The 23,768-nt window shown below is 32.8% G+C and overlaps 1 protein-coding gene across 2 annotated transcripts in view; it reads left to right on the forward strand.

Annotated features, from left to right (window-relative positions):
* The window catches only part of Edil3 (EGF like repeats and discoidin domains 3), a 397,607-nt gene that overhangs the window by 133,342 nt on the left and 240,497 nt on the right, over nt 1-23,768 (forward strand). The window contains exon 3 of one of the 2 annotated variants that reach the window (XM_027927824.3): nt 9,077-9,106. The exons of the other annotated variant lie outside the window; for it this stretch is intronic. Coding sequence (XP_027783625.1) covers nt 9,077-9,106 — 30 coding nt within the window. The remainder of the gene's footprint in view (nt 1-9,076; nt 9,107-23,768) is intronic. 2 annotated transcript variants of the gene reach the window in all.

Genomic DNA, 23,768 nt, shown 5'->3' on the forward strand with positions numbered 1-23,768 from the left:
GATATTTTACTAAGAAAGCTTCATAAATTTTAAAAGTGCTAAATAATCTTTGAAATAACTATGATATTAAATACTTGCTTGTGATCACACACACACACACACACACACACACAGAATGCTATGATTTTGCAATGAAATGATCTCTTGTCTGTAATCACCATTTAGTTTTTAAAACTATTGAAATTTTATCATATATATATGTGTATATATATATATATGTGTATATATATATATATATATATATATATATATATACACACACACATGTATATACACATATCCCAGAAGATGTAAAATATTCAGTATTTAACTCTAAATGGCCCTATTCCTTTTATTTTAATGACTATATTTACTTAATAAATTATGCTTTGATTTTTTGTTTAGTTTACAAATTACATTTTCATGAGATCTTATAGGAGTTAGAGTAGCTTTTCAACCTTTATTTTTCTTGTGTTCTCCCCCACACCAAGATGATGATGATGGATAGGGATGTTAAAGTCTGCGTCTGCCGAGGCAAATGGTTCAATTATTTTTATCTGTCTTATGCTACTTGATGTAAGACATTGAAAATTTGACTCAATCTTCATTATGAAAACTTTGTTAAAGCAAAAAGTAATTCTCATAGGAAAAGGCAGAAATGTAATACTATTCAATATGTTTAAGATGCATGTCACTAAAGATAGCCTAGTGGCATAGATAGATTATTAAAAACCTTACCATACCAAAAGAATATCATATATTTTGTTAGGATCATGGGTTTCTGTTTATTTAATGAAATAATTTGATAATACTTTCTTGTTTCATATTTCTACCATGATTCAAATGGAATCTGATTATTTATTCAAACCTCATTTGGGAGAGAAGAACCCTGGAATCCATCCAAGTAGTATTCACTAAAGGCTTAGTTAAAAATAGTATACTATGTCCATAAATAACATATTATTCAGTATTATCCATATTCATTGATTATAATAGAAAAGTATGTGCAGTGTATTTTTATTCATTATGCCATAAAACACAATTATTATTACATACAAGTATATGTGTTCTGATGTTTATATAAATTTTCTTCAAAATTCCTTTCATGGTGAGGTCTTAGTTGGCAATTTAGATGATTTAATGAATATACTTCTGTTTTCTAATGCAGACCTTCACCTATTTTAACAATGGATATTTTGCCAACAATCTTAATTACTAAGTCTCTTCCAGCATTAACATTTTATGTACACTCACCCTGTGGTTTTCTTATGTGGATGCACTCACTGAGATTTGTGCCAATATTGCTGATGTATCCATTACTTTTTAGTTTTTTGTTCCTTTGGTTTTAACAGATTGGCTTTTTAGATTAGCTCATTTGTCTAGACTTAGGAAAATGAATTGAGGTTGAAGAGACCAATTTCCCACAGAGAAATAAAGTAGAAATTCTTGGAACATGAATCTGATGGTCTTAGCGCCTCACTCTCAGGTGGAAGGAAATGCTGTGGTACTGGGACCATCCCCAACTCACATGTAGCAGGGAGGCAACCACAGGCTCTGGGCTTCTCTAGGCATGTTAGGCAGCATTCTCATTGTAAAATGATTTCTCTTTTCTTATATTGAATTTTCACAAAGATTATGAACTTATTATTTTTATTGAAAATGGATAAATCTGAGAAAACATTTATATTAACTTCTGATCTATTTTATCCCTTGCAAGTTTCTTCTTTTTATTTGCTTATGAATTCTCTTAGGATACCTTGGGTTTAATTTCCAATCCCCACTTTACATGGCTAATAATAATGTAAAAACAGTCATTAAATTCACATACTGGACTTAATTTTCTCATCTCTAAAACTGGATAACTTTCCAAAAATATTTACACAGTACCAATTATATACATGGCTCAAAATTAAAACATAACCATTTGCCCTTGAAAGAAGGATAATGTCCAGCTTGGGAAACAAGACCAGAAAATATTATGTGCTGTTTTTGTTTATTACAGGCTTTAGGTGATAGTTTAAAAGTTAGCTGAGGATGGAAGGGGATAACTACATAAAACTGGAGACTGACATGGGTATTAAATAACTGAAGGTGGTGAGGTTTGAATTTAGTCTACAAGGATGAAATGAATTTGGATAGGAAAGGAAATAACTGAAGGTGGTGAGGTTTGAATTTAGTCTACAAGGATGAAATGAATTTGGATAGGAAAGGAAGGTAGCTGGGATAACTAAGAGATACTTGAGAGCTATCAAAATATTGAGTTATAGCTTTCTTTTTGATATCAAATTATCTAGATGAAGGATAATTAATCCTTCCTTTAAGTAGCAAAATATGTCCCAATTATGTTTCCAAAGACCTTTAATATCAAATAAGTTATGAAAGCAGGTTACATGAGCTGACTGTCTTTCCAGCTTTCTTGGCTCAGTTTTACCATATCTGTAACTTTTACATTTTTTACTCATTGGCAAAAAAATAAAACAAAAGCTTCCATTCACTCTTAGTTCCTCATTTGTATCTCTTTCTAAAATGAGAAAATCACAAATGTACTACTAATTGCTGTTAAAATGATTCATGGTATAAGTAGCTTATAAAACCTGTGTAAGCTGTGTCACTACTAAACATAGAAAGGGGGTTTTGTGGTTCTATTGCAATGAATTTATGTAATTAATAAACTATAGTTTGATGATTTTAGCAATTATAATTTAGTAATAAGTTAAACAATAAGTAAAAATAAGTTTAACAATTACCAGATTTAATTCTTTATGAAATGATCAAATGGTTGTTAGAATAACCATTGTCTTTTCAAATATTATTCCTTTTCTTGCTGCATCAAGAAAGAAAATTACATATTTCTTAAATATTTATTTTTTAGTTGTAGTTGGATACAATATCTTTATTTTATTTATTTATTTTTATGTGGTGCTAAAGATCAAACACGGGGTCTTACACATGCTAGGAGAGTGCTCTACCACTGAGCCACAATCCCAGCCCCTACATATTTTTATATAAATTACATCAATATATACAATTTTTCCTAGATTTATAGCATGAAAGAGATAAAAATATAAGGTCATCTTTTTTGACACATTTAGTTTACTTTCTTTTAACACATATTCCTTGAATCCCTACATTGTTCCAGGAACTGTTCTAAAAACTATAGATCAACCTGTGAGCAAAGAAAGTTCATCCCTGTTTTCATAAAACTGAGTCTAACGAGACAGATTGATAGACATACAAATAGACCTACATACTAATTGCATGCATACATGACTATATTGTATATATTATATAGTATCAAGTATACTTAAATAGGTACTACCCCCCAAATCTAGTACAGTAACAAAAAATGCATATAAAAGTCTGATAAAGAAGATAATTTTTTTTATTCTCTGAACAATATTTGAACAAATATAACGTCTGCTGTGTCTCACTGTGACCTATACTCTGCAATTCTGAGGCTGAACAATCAACTACGTCCTATGATGTCTAAGATCTCAACCAGGAGGAAAATCATTGTTTTTGTCATACTTTGACATGTAAGAAGTTGGTAATATAAACATTTAAATCCTTAGTCAAGAAACAAGAAAACAGGACCAAATAATTTAAAACTTTTTCTGAACACTTTTCTGAATACTTCCAGAGGCAGCTCCACAACCTATTTTAATGATTGAGATCACAAATTTGAAATGATTGTTTGCTTTTTTTTTGTCTTGAAAATATATACATGCATACATACACACATTTATAGCATTTAACAACTCAGAAGGCATAACCTATCATGCACAAATATCATAATTGTTATTTTTGTTTCACTGCAATTGAATAAAAGCATTCCAAAATATATGTCATGATATAGTATTACATATTTCTTGTTACTTTGCTTTAGAAATAATTGCATAGATAATTGTATACTGTAAAGCATATTTGGTATACAATTAACTAAATGTATGATATAATCAATAAAATGATCAGTCACTAAAAACTGAGTAATAGCCACATATAAAAGAGTATAACATAGTAAGAAATGTATATTTTATATTTCATAATGAGCTTTTCCTATTTGATAATAGGCTACACTGGGTACAGAATTTTTTTAATAGGTTGAATATCCAAGTTATACAATTTACTTAAAACATACAAGGATGAAAAAGAAAAAAAACAGAATATATAAAAATTCTTGAGACCACACAGACAGAAGTTTGTCCAACAAAGATGCTAATGGAGTTTTACATCTTATGAAAGTCAGAGTAATATACAGACCACTGGGTTTGGGTAGTTGCTGCATTTCAGAGTTGAAATCAATAGAAGAAAGGGGGAAGGAGAGACATGAAGAATGAGACAAGAGTCTGCATAGTGCTTCTTCCTTCCAAGCACCTTCACACTTCTTGAACATGAGCACAGCTAGGCTGGCTGAAAAGGTGGTGACTAACTTTGAAGTCACAAGACAGACTATTGTATTAAAGCAGGATGGGGAGTGCAGTGCAGCAAAGCCCTGGAGTCCCATCTGCCCTCTGAAAGCTCAATCCCAGGCCTTGTGTACTTTTGGTCTCAATTGCCTCAAATAATCAATTTCTTATGTATCCTAATATATTATAAAAGGGAATGACAAAACTGATTAAGGTCGTAGCAGAATTCCACCTGGTTGCAAATCACAGAAAGCCCAGCTCACACTAGGTAAATAGTAAAGTGAATTATTTTTCCTCAGAACTATAAGTCCAGAGGTCTTAACTCATGACTATGATTCAATGGCTCAATAATATCAGGAATCCAATTTCTTTCTGTTTCTGAACCTTGCCTTTGAATAGGATCAGCTTTCTTTGAAAGCTGGTTCCCAGTTTTTTTTACAAGGTGTTTGCCAGTTACTTCCTGGGTCACAGGATTACTTGTCTACATATAAAAAGAGAGAAAAGCAGTAATTTTCCAGACACTTTCTCAGAAGAATGGAGGCTCTTCCTTTGCAGTTGCCTTTCACAATACAAACACACCAACCCCCAACCCTTACATATAGCTCCACCAGGATACAGTTGGCTTTCACATCTGTGGGTTCTGCCTCTGTGAATTCAACCAGCCACAGACAGAAAATTGCTTCTGACCTTAACATGAACAGATTTTTCCATGTCACAACTATTTACATAGTTAAGAATCATCATGTTCGGTCTAATAATTGATCTAGAGAAATTGTACTCGAAGTATAGGAAGGTTGTGCACAGATTATATGCAAACATTATGCCATTTTATATAAAGGACGTGAGCATCCATGATTTTGGTATCTGAGGAACTCTTGTAACCAATTTGCAAATAGTTTTCTACCTATATGTTGACCAATGACTATGGTCAACAAAAATAAATAGATTTAGTTAGTTCTGAGATATAGGCCTCTCTCTAACTCAAAGAGAGTCATCTTCTCCCAGAGTATTGATGGAGATATCCAATAAAACATAAAGATTTGCAAGATGAAAAGCCTTGAAAGTTGGTGAAGGCACTACAGCATATACTGCAAAGGGCTTTTGTAAGCTTCCTCATTTGCTGCTATAGTTCTAACAGCTGGATTCAAAGCTCTTTCCTAGTGATACAAAACTTTGATGGGCTGCAGTCATATTTTTCAACATTTATTGTTTATAACAATCACCTGAAGAGCTTTTTAAAAATGCAGAAGCCTGGGCTTCCACCCAAAATTTAAGCAAGTACATCTATAGCATTTTAATAAACACCCAGGGAGATTCTTTTGGGGAGATGGGAGAGCTATATTTAGTTAAGTCCTATGCATCAGTTACATGTCTTTGCTCTCTCTTTCCCTCCATTGTAGAAATTTCAGTACATCCTTCTAAATGCTGAGTTTGTACAGCACAACACTTATTTGTTTAGATTGTTTATTTTTGTTTTGCTTGGTACCTGTGCTTTAGTTGCCTGAGTTAAAGGAAGTCCCAGTTGTGTAGACTCAGGTTTTTTTTTTTTTCTTTTAATTGTTGATTTCATGACTTCTAAGCAGCAAATAGGAAGAGTTAAGAATCATTTGGGTAGTAAGACGATATCCTCTGTGATTCTTGTTTCACTGAAATGTCATTATATGGGCCACTAGTGCCCACTTTGAGGTTTAATGTTACTCTGGGGCTCTAGTTGCCACCTGTTAATTGTTCGTGATGTTTTCATTCAGTATTATAGTTTACTGTCTTTGCCACACAGTTAAAGCTGTGAATTAATACCACTAATAACCCTTGGGAATGTATGTAGTTTTGAGACTGTGTGCATAATTTAATAGTATAAATAGTGGTAGTTAGTGACATGTTCATATTATAAGGAAGCATTATTAAGGAGATGCTATACAAAAATAGGACTCTGAAAACTTGTGTACTTGCTGACTCTAATCTTGTTAATTTGTTACAAAGATGCTTTCCAGTATTGCAAGCTCAACCATGACTTAGAAAACTTCATGCTCTATAGGCTTTGGATTTAAAAGGATCTGATTGCTATAACTTCTATATGTTTATAATTGCCCTTATTTTGGGCTTGCTATCTCCTATCTAAGTATTCTTGCTTATATATCCATAGTGAATAGTAAAGTCTTGGCATTTGTTACCTTCATTCCTTAGCTATTGTTTCCTGAGGGTGCTTTATTAATCAGTAGTCAGGATCTCACCTGCCTAGTTCTATATCTGAATTGTAAGAAATCTGGAGGAGTTTCCAAATATCTTTATTACTTGAAGAGAGTTCTTTCCTCAAGCCCTCCATCAGATTTTTGTTCTTTTGCTTATTTTCTCTTTCTTTTTTCCTGTATGTGTTTATCAAACTAACATTATCAGGGGCTATGGTTGTAGCTCAGTGGTAGAGCGCTTGCCTTGCATGTGTAAGGCACTGATACTCAGCACCACATTAAAAATAATAATAATAAATGTATTGTGTCCATCTACAACTAAAAAAATTTAAAAACACAACATAACAACAACAAAAAAAACCTAACATTATCAGGGATTTGGCCAGTTTCCATTTCCACTTGTAAATAGCAGTACCCAAATCCGAATAAACTCTTTGTCATTTAGATTTCCCTGTTTAAGCATTCACAGAATCAGCACTGTTTTGGTGAGTTAGGCAAAATGGTAAGAGTTTGATTTTAAAGTCAAACTGACATAATCTCGAATTCATTTTGACTGTTGACAAAGTTTTTGGTCACTCAAACTTTGTAACTTCCTGTATCAATTTGTGTCCCGTTGGTCATTGGTTGCTTTGTGAAATACATGAGTTCAAATTTTACAGTGATCAATCGTAACTGTAAGTTTATTAATTTTTTCCATTTTGAATCTCCAGACTTTTATAATGACCCATCTATTTCAGCACTTCTGCAAGCCTCTTTGGTATTTTCCTAAAAGGGAATTCCTGGAAGCTACCAATGACTTTCCTCTTTGAACATGTTATGATATATTTTGGACACGATAAAGCAGCAAAGAGCTTTTTAAATATTTATGTTCTCCACACCATGTATGCCAACTGTGTTTGCTCTCTTCATTTCTTTATGTGCCAAGGAGACAAGCCAAACAGTGTGAGAGGAAAATACTGTCAGGACACAAAGTAAGCTTGTCTAGTGTGTGCTCTGTGCAGATGTAACCTTAACGGAAAAGACTGGAGACCGCTCCCTGGCTGCACAGGGATGCCTTGATTAACAAATAAGCTGGGAACAAAGTTCCTTTGTAAGCAAGTCAGCTAACCGATTTTTATTTTAAAACTTCATGAATCAAGTGAAATAGGACTGGCTCATATCATGTAATTCAGCAGTAATATTCCGGGAAACTGTGCTTGAGTACAGAGCAGAAAGCCTTCCTCCTGGAGGATGGGTGGAAGTGGAAAGGTGAATAGGTGGATTTTAGGCAAAACTGCAAAGTTAAACTGTGTTTTTCACTCTAGCAATTGCCTTGCACCATCTCACACGTACATGCAGTGGAAGGTTATTGCCCTTGGAGTCCTGCTGCTCTCAAACATCTCTAGTTTGAAAACTGGAACCCAAATGATTCACTATTTAATGAGTTAGTTAATTTTACCTTATGTTGATATTATCTAGTAATGTCTCAATCTTGGTTACAAATTGGTACCATTTAAAGAGATTCAGACTTAATTAGTTTGAGGTAGACAACAGAATTTGGCATTCTGTCAACACAAGGGCTGTGAAACACTACTCTAGGATAAATTGTATACTCACATTGTGGCCTCTGCTTTTCTAATATCCATATTTATCTGTGTGTGGGGGGCTGCAGAACACATAAGTGAAAACCACCTGGGGTCAACCTTTAAAATGTAATGTTCCTGTGTCCTTATCATGGAATCATCCTCACTGAATCTTAAAGTATGTGGTGTGTGTGTGTGAGTTCTTTTTTTTTTTTTTTTTGGTGGGGGAGGGTTGGGGAGAAGAACAAAAGAGGATACAGAGGAGAAAGAGAAAAGAAGAGTATGTGTGCTAGAATCTGCATATTTAACAAAAACCAAAGTGATTTTGACTCTCTCTCAGATAATACCTAATTTTTTGACCATTGACAATGTCTTTTAATTCCTCTTTGCTAATAAAAAAAATTAATGATGGGCTGGGAAAGTGGCTCAAGTGGTAATGCACTCGCCTGGCATGCGCAGGGTGCTGGGTTCGATCCTCAGCATCACATAAAAATAAAATAAAGATGTTGTGTCCACCAAAAACTGAAAAATAAATATTAAAAAAATTCTCTCTCTCTCTCAAAACAAAAAATGGATGGTTGGGGGTATCACATACAATGTATATTTTAAACAACATTGTTTATGATTATATATGTATATTAACTAACATCAGTCTTGTTTTCAAAGAAAAATGAAAATAAATTTCAGACAACACAGTGGTCTTTTCTAATAAATATGTATATTAAAGAATAAGTGTGTATACATTTTAATTTGATATAGATACTCAGGAATCTGTCCTTAAATAATGAATGATTTATAATGTATGCAAAAAATTATAATTCAGGGGATTATTTTTGAATATGTGAAACATATTTATGTTCAATCTCTTTTTCTCTCTTCCCCTTTTTTCCCTTACCTCAATCCTCTACCTGCCCCAACTTCACCTCTTTTCCTGTTAACATAGCATCAGATGAAGAAGAGCCAACTTCAGCAGGTAAAGTTCTTATGTTACAAATTAAAGGCCATTTTTTAATTTAATGACTTCAATAATATATACTTCAACCAAAATGGGCAAAGCATATTTACTTTTTTGTGTCTTGGACCCAGTATGCTGTGCCAGACAGAATGATGTTGATTAAGACTTCTGAATAAAAAGAAATAGATAAAAAAATTAAATAATACAAAAAATAAATAAAAATGGCACATCATCATTAAAGAATGAGAAAAATTGGAAAATGAAAACATTGAGATAAAACAGAAAAATAATATGAGGATGATAAAAATATCAAAAAAGGAAAAATGATAAAGTAAACATCCAGAAATGTAACTATCTATGATAGAATACTGCTATAGCAACTATGAGACCAGTATTAGGTATATATTCAGGTTTAAAAATAAAAAAGTTTTTCTTTCCTCAAATACTCATTTAAAATTTTAATTTTTAAAATTATAATTTAAATTGAGAATTTTTGCATCCATGTTCATTAGAGATCTTGGTCTGAAGTTTTATTTCTAAGATATATCTTTGCCTGGTTTTGGAATCAGGGTGATATTGGCCTAATAGAATGAGTTTGAAAGTGTTCCCTCTTTTTCTATTTCATGAAATAATTTGAGGAGTATTGGTTTTAGTTTTTCTTTAAAGGTCATATAGAACTCAGCTGTGTATCCATTTGGTCCTGAACTTTTCTTGGTTGGTAGGCTTCTGATGGTGTCTTCTTATATCCTTGCTTGAACTTGATCTATTTAAATTGTGTATATCATCCTAATTCAGTATGGGCAAATCATATGACTCTAGAAATTTGTCAATGCTTTCAGTATTTTTCTATTTTATTAGAGTACAAATTTTTAGAATAGTTTCTAATTATCTTCTATATTTCTGTATTGTCTGTTGTGATGTTTTCTTTTTCATTGTGGATGTTAGTAATTTGAGTTTGCTTTCTCCTTTTTTTTTATTGGTTGTTCAAAACATTACAAAGCTCATGACATATCATCTTTCGTACATTTGATTCAAGTGGGTTATGAACTCCCATTTTTACCCCAAATACAAATTGCAGAATCACATTGGTTACACATTCACATTTTTACATAATGCCATATTAGTGACTGTTGTATTCTGCTACCTTTCCTATCCCCTACTATCCCCCCTCCCCTCCCCTCCCATCTTCCCTCTCTACCTCATCTGCTGTTGTTCAATTCTCTCCCTTGTTTTTCCCCCCCTTTCCCCTCACAACCTCTTATATGTAATTTTGTGTAACATTTAGAGGCTTTCTCCTTTTTTTGTTAGCATGGCTATAGGTTTATCCACTTTATTATTTTTTTAAAGAACCAACTTTTTTGTTTTGTCAATTTTTTCAATTGTTTCTTTTGTTTCAATTTCATGGATTTCAACTCTAATTTTAAATAATTCCTGTCTTCTACTGCTTTTGGCTCTTAAAATTTTTTTCTAGGGCTTTGAGATATAATGTTAGTTCATTTATTTGTTGACTTTTTCTTCTTTTAAGGAATGAATTCCATGCAATGAGTTTTCCTCTTAGTACTGCCTTCATAGTGTCCCAGAGATTTTGAAATGTTGTATCAGTGTTCTAATTTATCTCTAAGAATTTTTTTAATCTGTTCTTTAATGTCTTTTGCAACCCATTGCTCATTCAATAGCATATTATTTAGTCTCCAGGTGTTGAAGTAGTTTTTATTTTTTATTTTATCATTGATTTCTAATTTCATTCCATTATGATCTTATAGAATGCAGGGTAGTATCTAATTTTTTGTATTTGCTAAGAATTGCTTTGTGGCATAATATATGGTCTATTTTAGAGAAGTGTTCCTGATGATAAAGTGTGGTCACTTGTTGATGGATGAAATATTGTATGCATGTCAGTTAAGTCTATTATTGATTGTTTTATTGAATTCTATAGTGTCTTTAGATTAGATAATAGCTAATAGTATCTTTAGGTTATAGCTAATCTATCAGCTTTTGTTTGGAAGTTCTATCCAGTGGTGACAGAGGTGTGTAAAGTCACTCAGAATTATTGTGTTGTGGTCTATTTGACTCTTGAACTTGACAAGTTTTTGTTTTATGACTGTAGATGCTCCATTGTTTGGGACATATATATTTATAATTGTTATGTCTTGTTGATATATGGGTTCCCTCCAGCAGTATGAAATGTCCCTCTTTATCCCTTTTGATTAATTTTGGTTTGAAGTCTACTTTATCTGATATGAGGATGGAAATCCCTGCTTGCTTCCACAGTCCATGTGAGTGGTATGATATTTCCCAACATTTCCTATGGATGTCTTTTCCTATGAGATTAGTCTCTTGGAGGCAGCCTGTTGTTGGTTATATTTTTAAATCCAATCTGCCAGTCTATCTCTTTTGATTGGTAAGTTTAGACCATTAACATTCAGGGTTATTATTGAAGCATGATTTTTATCCAGCCATTCTTGTTTACTTTTGGTTTTTAACTGACTTGGTTCATCCTTTGATTAGTTTTTCCTTTAGTACAATACCTCCCTCTGCTGATTTTCATTGTTGTTTTTCATTTCCTTCTCATAGAATATTTTGCTGAGGATGTTCTGTAGTGCCAGCTTTCTAAGCTGTATATTCTTTTACTTTTTGTTTATCATGGAAGGTTTTTATTTCATCATCAAATCTAAAGCTTAATTTTGTTGGATATAAGATTCTTGATTTGCATCCATTTTCTTTCCAAAGCTTGGTATATGTTGTTCCACTATCTTCTAGCTTTCAGGGTCTGGGCTGAAAAATCTGCAGATATCCTAATTGTTTTCCCCTATATGTAATCTGATTCCTTTCTCTCATGGCTTTTAAGATTCTCTCCTTACTCTGTATGCTAGGCTTTTTCATTATAATGTGCCTTGGTGTGAATCTGTTGTGATTTTGTGCATTTGGTGTCTTGTAAGCCTCTTGTATTTGGTTTTCCAATTCATTCATCATGTTTGGAAATTTTTTTCTGATATTATTTCATTGAATAGATTGGTCATTCCTTTGGTTGGAACTCTATGCCTTCCTCTATCCCAATAACTCTTAAATTTGGTCTTTTTATGTTATCCCGTATTTCGTGAATGTTCTGCTCATGATTTTCTTACTATCTTCACTGTGTGATCTACATTCTTTTTGAGATTATAAAATATGCTTTCATTGTCTGATGTTTTATCTTCCAAGTTGTCTAATCTGTTGGTGGTGTTTTCTATTGAGCTTTTAATTTGGTTTATTGTTTTTTTTCATTTCAAAGATTTCTGTTTGTTTGTTTTTCAGACCCTTCGTCTCATTATTGAAGTAATCATTGGCTTCCTGTATTTGCTTATGTAGCTCTTTATCGAAATGATCTTTTGTTGCCTGTATTTGTTCTCTTCCTTTAATTCACAGAACATTTTAATTGTGTGCATCCTGAACTCCTGTGTCATTTCTTCTGTTGTGCTAACCATGGATTCTAATAATGTAGTATCTTGATTTGTTTGAGGAACCTTTTTCCCTTGTTTGTTCATGCTGTTCATGTGTCTTTCCTTCTAGCACTGAGGATATGCAGCATTACTGTTTTTTATGCTTTAGACTTATAGTGTCCCTGCATGGTTGGGGACACTATACTAGCCAGCTAGTATTCCAAGCTGGGAATTGCCACAACTAAAGATGGTGACGATGGTGTCCCAAGATGGAGGCAGCTGCTTTCAGCGATGGAGTGATAGGGGGATGGTGTTGTGCAGTGTGTTCAAAGATGCAGCTCAGACCCAGTGCAGGCTCCATGGGTATTGGCTGGGCCGACTGGGCCTGCCCTTGCTCCACACTGAGATTCATATTTTTAAAACAGCATAGTAAATAACTGTACCTCTGAATGAAGTCACCTTTGGAACTCATATATTGAATCTAATTATATTGGTAAAATTCAAATAATTTTTGGAAACTTTCTTTTAGAATTTCCTTCAAAATTTGTATATTGACTTTACAAGATCAATTATTCCTGTGCTAGTATATTCATCAGACCTTGGCCTAATAACTATGCCTTGAAAAACAAAGATTTGCAAGAAAGAGAGAGAGCAAAAGAGAGGGAGAGGGAGAGAGAGAGAGAGAGAGAGAGAGAGAGAGAGAAGGGAGAAATATTTTCATGTGAAATGCTAGATTTGCAAGTTTGACATTAACAACTTTCACTTGAATATCTGATCTTCATTTTTTGAAAGTGATCATATTAAGTTTAAATTTCAGCAAATAACATTCTTCCATAAAGCTATATCAGTGGCTGCTTCTAAGCAGCACAAATACAATTTTTATTTGTCTTTTATTTCATTTTCCAAAACTTATTCTATGTTCTTTAAGAAATCAAGTCATTTATATTAGAAAATTGATTGATAAAAATAAAATAATCTATATAAAATATAATTTATTAACTATAAGGTATACTAAATGAAGCTTATTCCCAATTAAATTTTCTCAATGTTCTTAACTTCTATGGTTTTATTAGTTTTACATCTTGAGAAATGTCATTTATTTATCAAATTGAGAAAATTATTATGACATTTAGAATAGGGCCAGAACAAGAAAATATTATTAAATGAAACCAAAATCAGTCTGAAAATGACACAGTGTAGATCTTGTCAATATACAGTGTCTATAGTTAAAATAAACCACAATTTAGTTGTTTATATCACCTCAAATTAAAAAAAAGAAAACAACTATTTTTTTTTATTCTTATCTCTTGCTTGAGGGAAATTTTTAGTTAGTTGGTCTTTTTTTTTTTTTTATATTAGGCAAGGGACTGAGTTTCAGTTTCCATAAAAAGTAGTAACTATTAATACTGGATTAACTTTTATAACAATGAGAATTATGTATGGAGAAAATGGAATCTTTCAGACATATGTAAAAGTTAAAATCTTTTATGTTCTATGTTGTTTATACCTAACTATGTTTCATATATATATATATATATATATATATATATATATATATATATATGATGAAATCATTTTATTATCAAATTAGCATTCTTTACCTTATATCATTACTACTTGTTGGAATATAAAAAGAATATCTATATTCTATCCTCATAGCAATTTTTCAGTACACTATTCAATATTATTGACTATTATCCTCAGACTGTATGTTAGAACTTTAGATTTATTCTTCTTACATAAGTGCAATTTTATACTCTGTGACATATCTCCCCATTTCTCAACTCCACACTCATACCCAATAATCACTGTTCTACTCTTTTTCAATTCAGATTTTCAAATTAGATTCATTTGTGTTGATGCAAGTGGCAGGATCCATTTTTTAAGGCTGAATAATATTACATTACATTCTAATATATGCCATATGTTTGCACGTTCTATAAGTTACTTCCCTATTTATCTGTGTATGGTCACTTAAGTAGTATCCATATGGTGGCTATTGTTAATAATGATAGTACAGATATTTCTATGTGTTTTTGAAAGTGATCTTATTAAGTTTAAATTTTATATGCCCAGAGGAGGATCCTTGGGTATAATAGTGTTACCTTTAATTTATTGAGGAAAATCTATACTATTGCATATGGCTGCACCAGTTTGCATACCCATCAACAATGTGCAAGGGTTCCCTAGACACTTATCCTACACCATATGTAAAAAATCAATTTTAAATAAAGATTTAAGTATAAGTTAAAATGAAATAAAATGGAAATAAAATAAAATGAGCAAAAGCTAATTGACATTGACAATGATTTTTTGGGGTATTGCAATAAAAATCTCAGGCAGTGAAAACAAAAATAAACAAGTAGGATTTTATCAAGCTAAACAACTTCTACATAGCAAAGAAAACAGTCAACAAAATAAAAAGGCTACTGATTGGGACAAAATATTTATGAACCATATATCTGATACAAGGTTGACATCTGTGTTAGCTCTGTGTACCTGGGAAGAACAACATAAAGGAAGAAAAGCTCACTGTGTGCTTATGCTTTTAGAGATTTCATGATTGATGGACTCCATTGTTCTGGTCCTGAGGTGAGGCAGAACGTCATGATGGAAGGGTCTGGAAGCAAACAAGTAAGAAACTTGATCAGCTCATGGCAGCCACGATGCAGAAAAAGAGAGACCAAGACATAAAAAGACAAACAGGAGAGAGCTAGGAACATGTATAATCCCCAAGGACACCTCCCCAGTGACCTACTTCCTGTAGTCATGACCCACTTACCTGCGGTTACCACAGGGTAGTACATTAAAATTATTAATTCATCACATGGTGTAATCTACCAATGAGATGACAACTCTCAGTCTAGTGATTTTATGTCTGAACATTCCTGCGTTAACACATGAGCTTTTGAGGGACATCTCATGTCCAAACTATGGACAATATCCAAAATATAAATAGGATTCTCCCAATGCAGTAACAATCAATCAATCAATCAACTAAAAAAAAAAAAAAAAAAACAGTTAAAAAAAGTAAGCAAAGGATTTGTATAGAATCTCCTACAAAGAAGACAAGAAAATGGTCAACAGGCATATGAAAAAGTGCTCAGCATCACTAATCATTAAGGAAGTAAAAATTAAGACCACAATGAAATATTATCTCACATCTTTTAGGATGGCTATTGTTATAAAGGTAAAATCTTTCTGGCAGTCACAGCTGTATTAAAATATGAAACTATAAAAAGTATACTAGTCTCCATATAATTATAATATTAAAATGTTAGTAATTTTCTAATATACAAAATTGTGTGTATGAATTTGATCACAATGCTTTATGATGGTAGAGGTCACCACCCAGATACAATAGTGTATAAAAGACTTCTTAGCCAGCCATGATGGCACATGCCTGCAATCCCAGCAGCTCCGAGTCTGAGGCATGAGTATTGTGAGTTCAAAGCCAGCCTCAGCAATTTAGCAGGCCTGTAAGCAATTTAGTGAGACATTGTCGCAAAAATAAATAATAAGGCTGGGAATGTGGCTCACTGGTTAAGTACCCCTGGTTCAATCCCTGGTGCCAGAAAACAAAAACACAAAAACAAAAAAAGAAAGACTTCTTGTGAACTCTATGATATGCAAATAAATGGAGATAATTGTAATTGAGTATACCACTGTTTCAGAATTTTTAAACAGTTTCTTGTAAATTTTTAAATAAATTTTTAATAATTTAAAGCACAAGTTTGGCCATTGAGGAAATACACCTAAGAACACTAATAATCTACACATTAAAAAAGATAATAGAATGCTGGCTAGCACTAGTAAAGATCTGATGCTGCAGTTGTTTGTATGTTAGCAGATAAAAAGCCAGTAATAAAAAAAGGTATATTCTGTACAGCTACAAACAGGACACAGTGATTAGATATTTTTCTCTAACTTTTGAAATATTCATTGTTACTTCTATAAAAATTATTACTTTTGTTTATGTTTTTTTTTTTTTTCCCTTAACTACGCTGCAGATTTCTTTTAGCTCTCATTCTCATTTTCTTGTGGAATTTAATTCTGCACGGCCGACTATGTTCAATTATTCTACAACTCATGCATTTTGAAAAGGAATGATGTCTTACCCTATTATTTTCTAATGAATAAGAGTTGCTCTGCATTTTGATGTTAGTACTTTATTTTCTTGGGGTCTGAAATAGAACTGTGCATCCTTATTCTTGTTTGTCTTACATTTGTTACAAATTTCCCTTTTTTTGTACAGAAATGCTTATTTTTCCCATTGTGCATTGATCAATTTTGCTAATTATTTTATCAAGTATACTCTTGTTCATAATATATCTTATGTAGTCTTAACTATTAAAACTTAATACATAAAAAACACAAGTTTATTGCTACAATATCAAAAAAAGAAAAAAAAATTAGTAGATCCTCAGTGTAATAGGGAAGAAATTATTACCCCTGAAGAGTTGGCCTTGTTAGTTTTCTAAAACATTAATACAGTAATCAAATGAGTGTTTACTTTTCTTTTTTTTCTTTTTTACAAAATAAAACTTCTTTATTGATATGTATCAGTGATATTGAACTGTAGGAAAAGGAAATTATAATTTAAATCCTTGTTTTTTGTACCTGTTAAAAGATACCTTGTTATCTTTTAACAAGATAAAATTTGTTGAACAACAAGATTGTAATACCAGTAGGTAATTTGGAAGACTGTATATTCCACATCTTTCTCTTTAGGCTTGAGAATGAAACAATCACAGGAGGAAAAAATAGTGTCTTTATACTATGAAGATCTGTATGTGTCTTGACCTATATATCTCTGAACATATATGTAATTACATAATCTATTATAGTCCGTCAAGGTATAAAACTGAAGTAAACAGATTATATCTTATTTTTAAGTAAATTAACTAAAGTCCCTCTTTGTACAGCTTGAAGTCATCATAAATTTAGTAGGATATATAAGTATCTAGAAATACATACATTCAAAAAGAGTTGTTATGTATTGTGACATGATTTTTGAGTTGCAAATATCAGAAACTTTGATCTTGGTTAAATAGAGATTTAGTTGACTTGAAGAATTAAGAATGGATACCTCCATGATGTTGATTAAAGTCTTATTTTTGTTTTACTTTCTCCTATTTTTTTTTTTGTGCTGTGTTCTGTACTCTAAAGTTTATCTTTATCTTAAAAGGTTTTCCTTGTGGCTATGATATATCTGACAACAGCTACTGAGGTTGTATGAATCCTTACCCAGTCCATAAGAGGGCAAAGATTGCATGTGTTCTTTTGAATTCAAAGCAAAAGTCCTGAGACCATTCTGATGGAACAGGCTTAGCTTCCTCCTGCCACCCCTGAAGCAGAAAGTGAGTCAAGATTCTCCACTGAGAGATATTTGCTAAATTATATTATTATGAGCATGTGTTAATATGTAACAACAAATCCCACCATTATGTACAACAATAATACACCAATAAGGAAAAAAAAAAAGACCCTCTGCTGAAGCATGAGGTTTATTTCAGCTTTCATGAAGATCATGAACTATATTCACACTGAGGTGTGAATACATGAATAACATTGAGGGTACTCCTTTAGAACAGAAATGGGAAGTGCATGATAGGTCAATGCAACAGCCAGCAAAGCCAATTGGAATTAACAGATGTATCACCTCTGTTGCTTCATGGTATATTCTATATATCTTCATAGATATTCTACACCTTGGCATGCTTTCCGTGTCAGTTTATAAAATATCCTTTGAGATTTTAGAAATCTGATTGCTGCCAAATAAATTTGGTGCACATCTCAGTATTATTAAAGTGTATATTCTTAGGTGCAGAGTTACACATTGTGACTCTTAAAATCCTACCTTCACTGTAATGTTTAGTCTTTCCTCAAGTTCATAAACACATTTTTCATGCTTGTCCAAGATCTTCATGTGCCTCATCTCTACTGACCTGATCTTTCCCTTTTAATTTTAATGATTTGTTTTTACAGGAACTACCAAGTTTAAGTGGTCCTATTTCCTAGATGTGGTTGAATATTGCCCTCCTCTCTCACATTTCAATACCTGACCACCAGATTAGACTGTATTTTCTACAACGTTTCTAATAGTATTAGATAATGTCGGTCATTATCTAATACTATTAGATATTCACAGTCTATGTCAGGTTGTTGTTATTTTTATTATATGAGAGATTTAAAAAGCTTTCAAGAACCTACAGCCGAAATATAACAATTTTATGTTTAAAATAGTAAAGAATGGTCATTCCAATTTAGTCAAATTTTTAAACCTGAAAGAAAAATAAGTAATAATCTTTGTGTGTGTGTGTGTGTATTCAATTCAACTTTATGAAACATATGTTAATATGTAGAAAGATTGCCCTCAGAGATGTAAATTAAATATTTATTAAATATTTGTAGAAATTTCATGATAGTACATCATTGATGATTAGACTTTGTGTTCTTTACCTCTAGAATACTAGGAGAAGGGCCCAAAATTAAACCTACTTAAAGTTAAAATCAAGTATGAAAAGCATTAAAGTTTAAAAAATAATAATAAAGATGGTATTATTAATAGTTATAAAGGAATATAAATGGAAAAGGTTATAAAGCCAAAAGGAGAGCTTCTGAGATTTCTCTAGTTCTTCTGAGAAACAGAACCTAATATATGTGTGTGTGGATGCACTGATTGTGAGGGCTGATGAGTCTGAGATCTGTACGACAGAGAAGCTGGAAACTCAGGCAGGACTTCTAAATTATAGTCTTGAACCAAAGTGTCTACTTTATTGGGAAATCTCAGCTTTTGAACTTATGGGTCTTCAACTAATTGAAGGAAGTCCACATCTAATTGTCCCATTTCATCTGTTTTACTTGAAGTCAATTCAGTTTCTCTGGGGGAAAAAAAACTTGTTCTTATTCTAATGCATTAAATTCTACCTTTCCCTTTCAAAGAGTTTTAAATATTATATTTTTTAATTGCAAAAGCTACAGAATTTTTCACGTTTTTATGCATGTAGTATAAATTTATATGTAATAACATGAAGAAAATTTTATATATTTTAAATGCTTACCAGATTACAATTGTAGTTTCTGGACCATGTAGATACTTTGGGAAAGAATGAAGCAGGGAATGGAAAATCCCTTGATTGCCTTCATCCACATCACACACACATTTTAAAAATATACAGCCTCTTATACTGCTTCAGTCTTCTCTTAAAAGTTCTCACCATGTCAGGATCTCAATGCCAAACTCATTAAGGTCTACTGCACATTCAGTCCTCTCCAGATCCTCTTAGGTCTATCTTCAAAATAAATCCAAAATATAATCCTTTCCTGCCGTCATCTCTGCCCATACCCTAGTCTAAGACTCCATTCTCCTACACTTTTAGTACTACACAACTGACCTTGCTATGCCTTTGCATCTATTCAGTCTTTTCCAACAGAGCTGCCAATGTGATATTTTTACAAGGCTGTAAGATTGCATGAATTTTCTGCCTCAGGGCCTCTCCATCTTTCATCTACTCCTCCAGTAGATGTAAGGTGGACTATTATTTGCACCTTTCTCCCTTACTCTTTGACTTCATTTCCTCCTATTGCTAGGTGGCCCTTCCTTTTCTGTAAAATAAACACAAACACAAGTTCCAGGCATTCCCCTGCCTCGGGCCCTTCTGAGCACTCAAATCCTTTGCTTTGTGGAATTCTCTGGCAGGTTTCTGCCTGCTACTTCTTTACATCCTTCATATTTTGACGAAAAAAACACCTGCTCTTCTTCATGGCTAAAAATTTCATACCATTCTTTACCTTTCATTACCTCCTTCCCTTATATTATGATATTAATGTTTATCTTTTAATGTCTGCACATAATGCTTAATGAAGTTTATTTATTTCTGTTCAGGTTGAATACATACTCCCCCCCAATGGCTGGGATTTTTTTTTTAATCTAGTTTATTAACTACTGAAGTCTCCACTGCTACAATAAGTGTTTGATACATAGCAGATCATAAACATTGCTGTATGACTAGATTAATGAATAAATTAAGCCATACTTATTTTATGCGGATTTTTCTTGTTAACCAAAGGACCCATATCATTTTTTTTTCCATCTAGGAGAGTGTTATAAAGACAAGAATGATCATAGATATTTCCCAACTGAAGAAATAAATAAATAAAAGGATAACACTGACTATTTGATCAGAGTATTAAGGATTTTTTTGAATTATTATTTGGATTCCTTGGCAGAAAGAAAGGGGCCTTTAGTTTGATCTTCATCTTTCTACTTTTGTTGCCATAGAATAAAGTACTTTTTTGCTCAGTAACTCTTTCAGCTAACAATGCCCAAAATTTAGCCGTTGATAGTAACTAATAGCTGGAAACCACAAAGGTGATTGTAAGAAGCCTCAGGCATGATAGGTACACCATCTACTTAGTGCTGGCTTTAGAGTGTGAGCAGGGTCAGAGCAAGGACATAGCTCAGTACAGAGCACCTGGCAGACTCCAAGAAGACAGGCTTGAGGATCGACCAGGCTTCTTTAGCCTTAGGTCCAGGATTAATAATATAAGGGCTGGAACTTTTTAACAACATTTTATGATTTATTGCATTGTCTCTTTTTCAAAATTACATGAATAGTCCATTTAAAAAAAAACCTTGATTAATACATTTAGGAATATATTTCAAAATCAAATAAAACGTACATAGGTAGCATATTTCAGGGATATTATTTTTAAGGAAAATTACATTTATTCAAAGCAGTTATTCAAATGCTAGAACTAATAACATTGGATATCCCATATCTATTCAGTTTTCTGCTTCCCTAGAAATAAATTTAAATGAGGAAGGATCTGTTGATTGTTTTGAAAGTTTACTAGAAGCTCTTGAAAAAGAACAAACAATACAGTTCTCAATAACAAAAGTGAGGAATAAAAACCAAGGTACATTTTAGCCAATGGTCTGTGAGGCAGCTTGAAATGTTGTCCAGAGGATTTTGTGAAACCTACCTGAGACTGAAGCCCTCTGAGCCCCTTTTCTTTCAGACCTTAGTGTATCAATGCCTTGGAAGGAATTGGGCAAGTGCTCAGCTGCTAAGAACAAAGCTAAAATAAGATTGTCTGGAGAGTAAGGGAGTAAGGATTTTTTTTCAGAAACATTTGAACATTCCATATCTTTGCCTATGTAAACACAGGAGCTTTATACTAAGTCTTATTTATATGATTGTCAAGAAACCACTGAAAAATCAGATCCATGTTAAGTTCTTAAGGAATGATAAACCCTTAATCTGGTATTCTTTAGCCAGACTATTCAAACACTTTTGTCATATTTTAAGTTTTTTAGGAATTTATAGAGCGATAGATTGGAGAGTTTAGCATAGTCTGAAGTACCTCAAGTTTTCAGAGTGTGATTTTTTTTTCATCTCTTTTTGTATCACCCAGTGACTGGTATTCCTTGGAATATAATTTTTTCCATTTAGTTCCCAATATTTCCTGTTTCCTTCCTCTCCTCCCTGCCTTGCTGCCTTCCTGTACTCTACTGGTCATCCTTCTGTTTACTTATTTTTTTTAAAACTGGTGTTTTATAGTTATACCTAAAGGCAAAATTCACTGTGTTATAGTCATATGTATAACTTAGCATAATTTGGTCAATTTTATTTTGAAGTTTCTCACTTTTCCCATTTCTCCTCCCACCCCTTTAATAATATAGAGCACAACAATGATACATTGAGATGAAAAGAGACCTTAGAATATTTATGTTCATTTTCTTCAACCGGTTTAGCAGGTTTGAATACACCCACAAATTATATTATACATCTCATGCAACTACAATTGCAAGGTGATTTTTTTCCATTTAGATTGATAAATCCCTTCCCTAGAAGTTTACTAGAACTCTTAATCCCCTTCCTCTATTCCCCTAATATCTCTTCTATTTTTCATGGATTTCTCTTGCCTTTTTTTTTTTTTTTTTTTGCTTGCTCATTCATTTGTTTTTGCCACAGTCTGGCTGCAGCAAAATAACCGGGGGTGGGGGGGGGTGGGGGGGGTGGGGGGGTGATGAGGAACTTGTGTAGATTGATACAGCAGGAGTGGGAGCCGTTTATTGTAGGACAGGAGGGGTATATATACATTCCACACAGCTTATCTAATTAACATAAACTAGATACAGCAGTCAACCAATAAGGAATCTCCACACTTAATGGCTCGCTGGCGTTACTTCACAAACCACTCCCTCTCGCAAAATGCCAGGCGCCATCTTGACTTGTTTACAGACTCTAACATGTTTTCTCCTCATTTTTCTCTAGCTTTCACATACAAGAGAAAACATTTGACCCCTGACTTTCAGAGTCTGGTTTATTTTACTTAGTATGACAGTCTCCAATTCCATTCCTTTACCTGCACATCCTATAATTTCATTCTTCTTTATGACTGAGTAAAAGTGTGTTGTGTATATATACCATATTTTCTTCTTCTTTTTTTAAACAATCAGTTGGTTTTTTATTTGTTCCTTTTAGAAGTACATGTCAGTAGAGTAAGTTTTGATATATTATACATACTTGGAGTATAACTTATTCTGATTATGATCCCATTCTTGTGGTTGTACATGCTGTGAAATTCACTGTGGTATATTCATATATGTTGTGCATAGGAAAGTTATGTCTGATTCATTCCACTGTCTTTCCTATTCTTTTCCACCTCCCTTCTCTTTATTCTCCTATACACCACTGTTTCTTAATCAGTTCATTTTTGACAGGCAGATGGGCTAGTTCTGTTACCTGACTATTGTGAATTACATTGCTATAAACTTTAATGTGCTTGTATCACTGTAGTACACTGATTTTAGTTCTTTGGGATAAATACCAAAGAGTGGGATAACTGAGTCATGTGTTGGTTCCATTCCCAGTCTTCTGAAGAATCTTCATACTGCTTTCAAAATGATTGTATTAATTTGCAGTCCCACCAACAATGTATGAGTGTACCTTTCCTCCACATCCTTGCTAGAATTTATTGATAATTGTATTCTTGATGATTGCCATTTGAACTGGGATAATATGAAATATCAATGTAGTTTTGATCTGCATTTTCTTGATTGCTAGGAATGTTGAACATTTTCTCTTGTATTTGTTAGCCATTTAAAATTTTATTCTTATTCTGAGAATGAGAAAACCAATAAAAATGAGTCCTTTAAATTATTCTTTAATTTCAGTACATGAAACCTATGCCTAGTTTAAATGACCCTTCACATCCATGCTTCTTCTCCGGAGAGGCAGCATAGCCTCCTT

The sequence above is a fragment of the Marmota flaviventris genome, chromosome 5 (assembly GCF_047511675.1).
Source record: "Marmota flaviventris isolate mMarFla1 chromosome 5, mMarFla1.hap1, whole genome shotgun sequence".
In the NCBI taxonomy this organism is placed as follows: domain Eukaryota; kingdom Metazoa; phylum Chordata; class Mammalia; order Rodentia; family Sciuridae; genus Marmota; species Marmota flaviventris.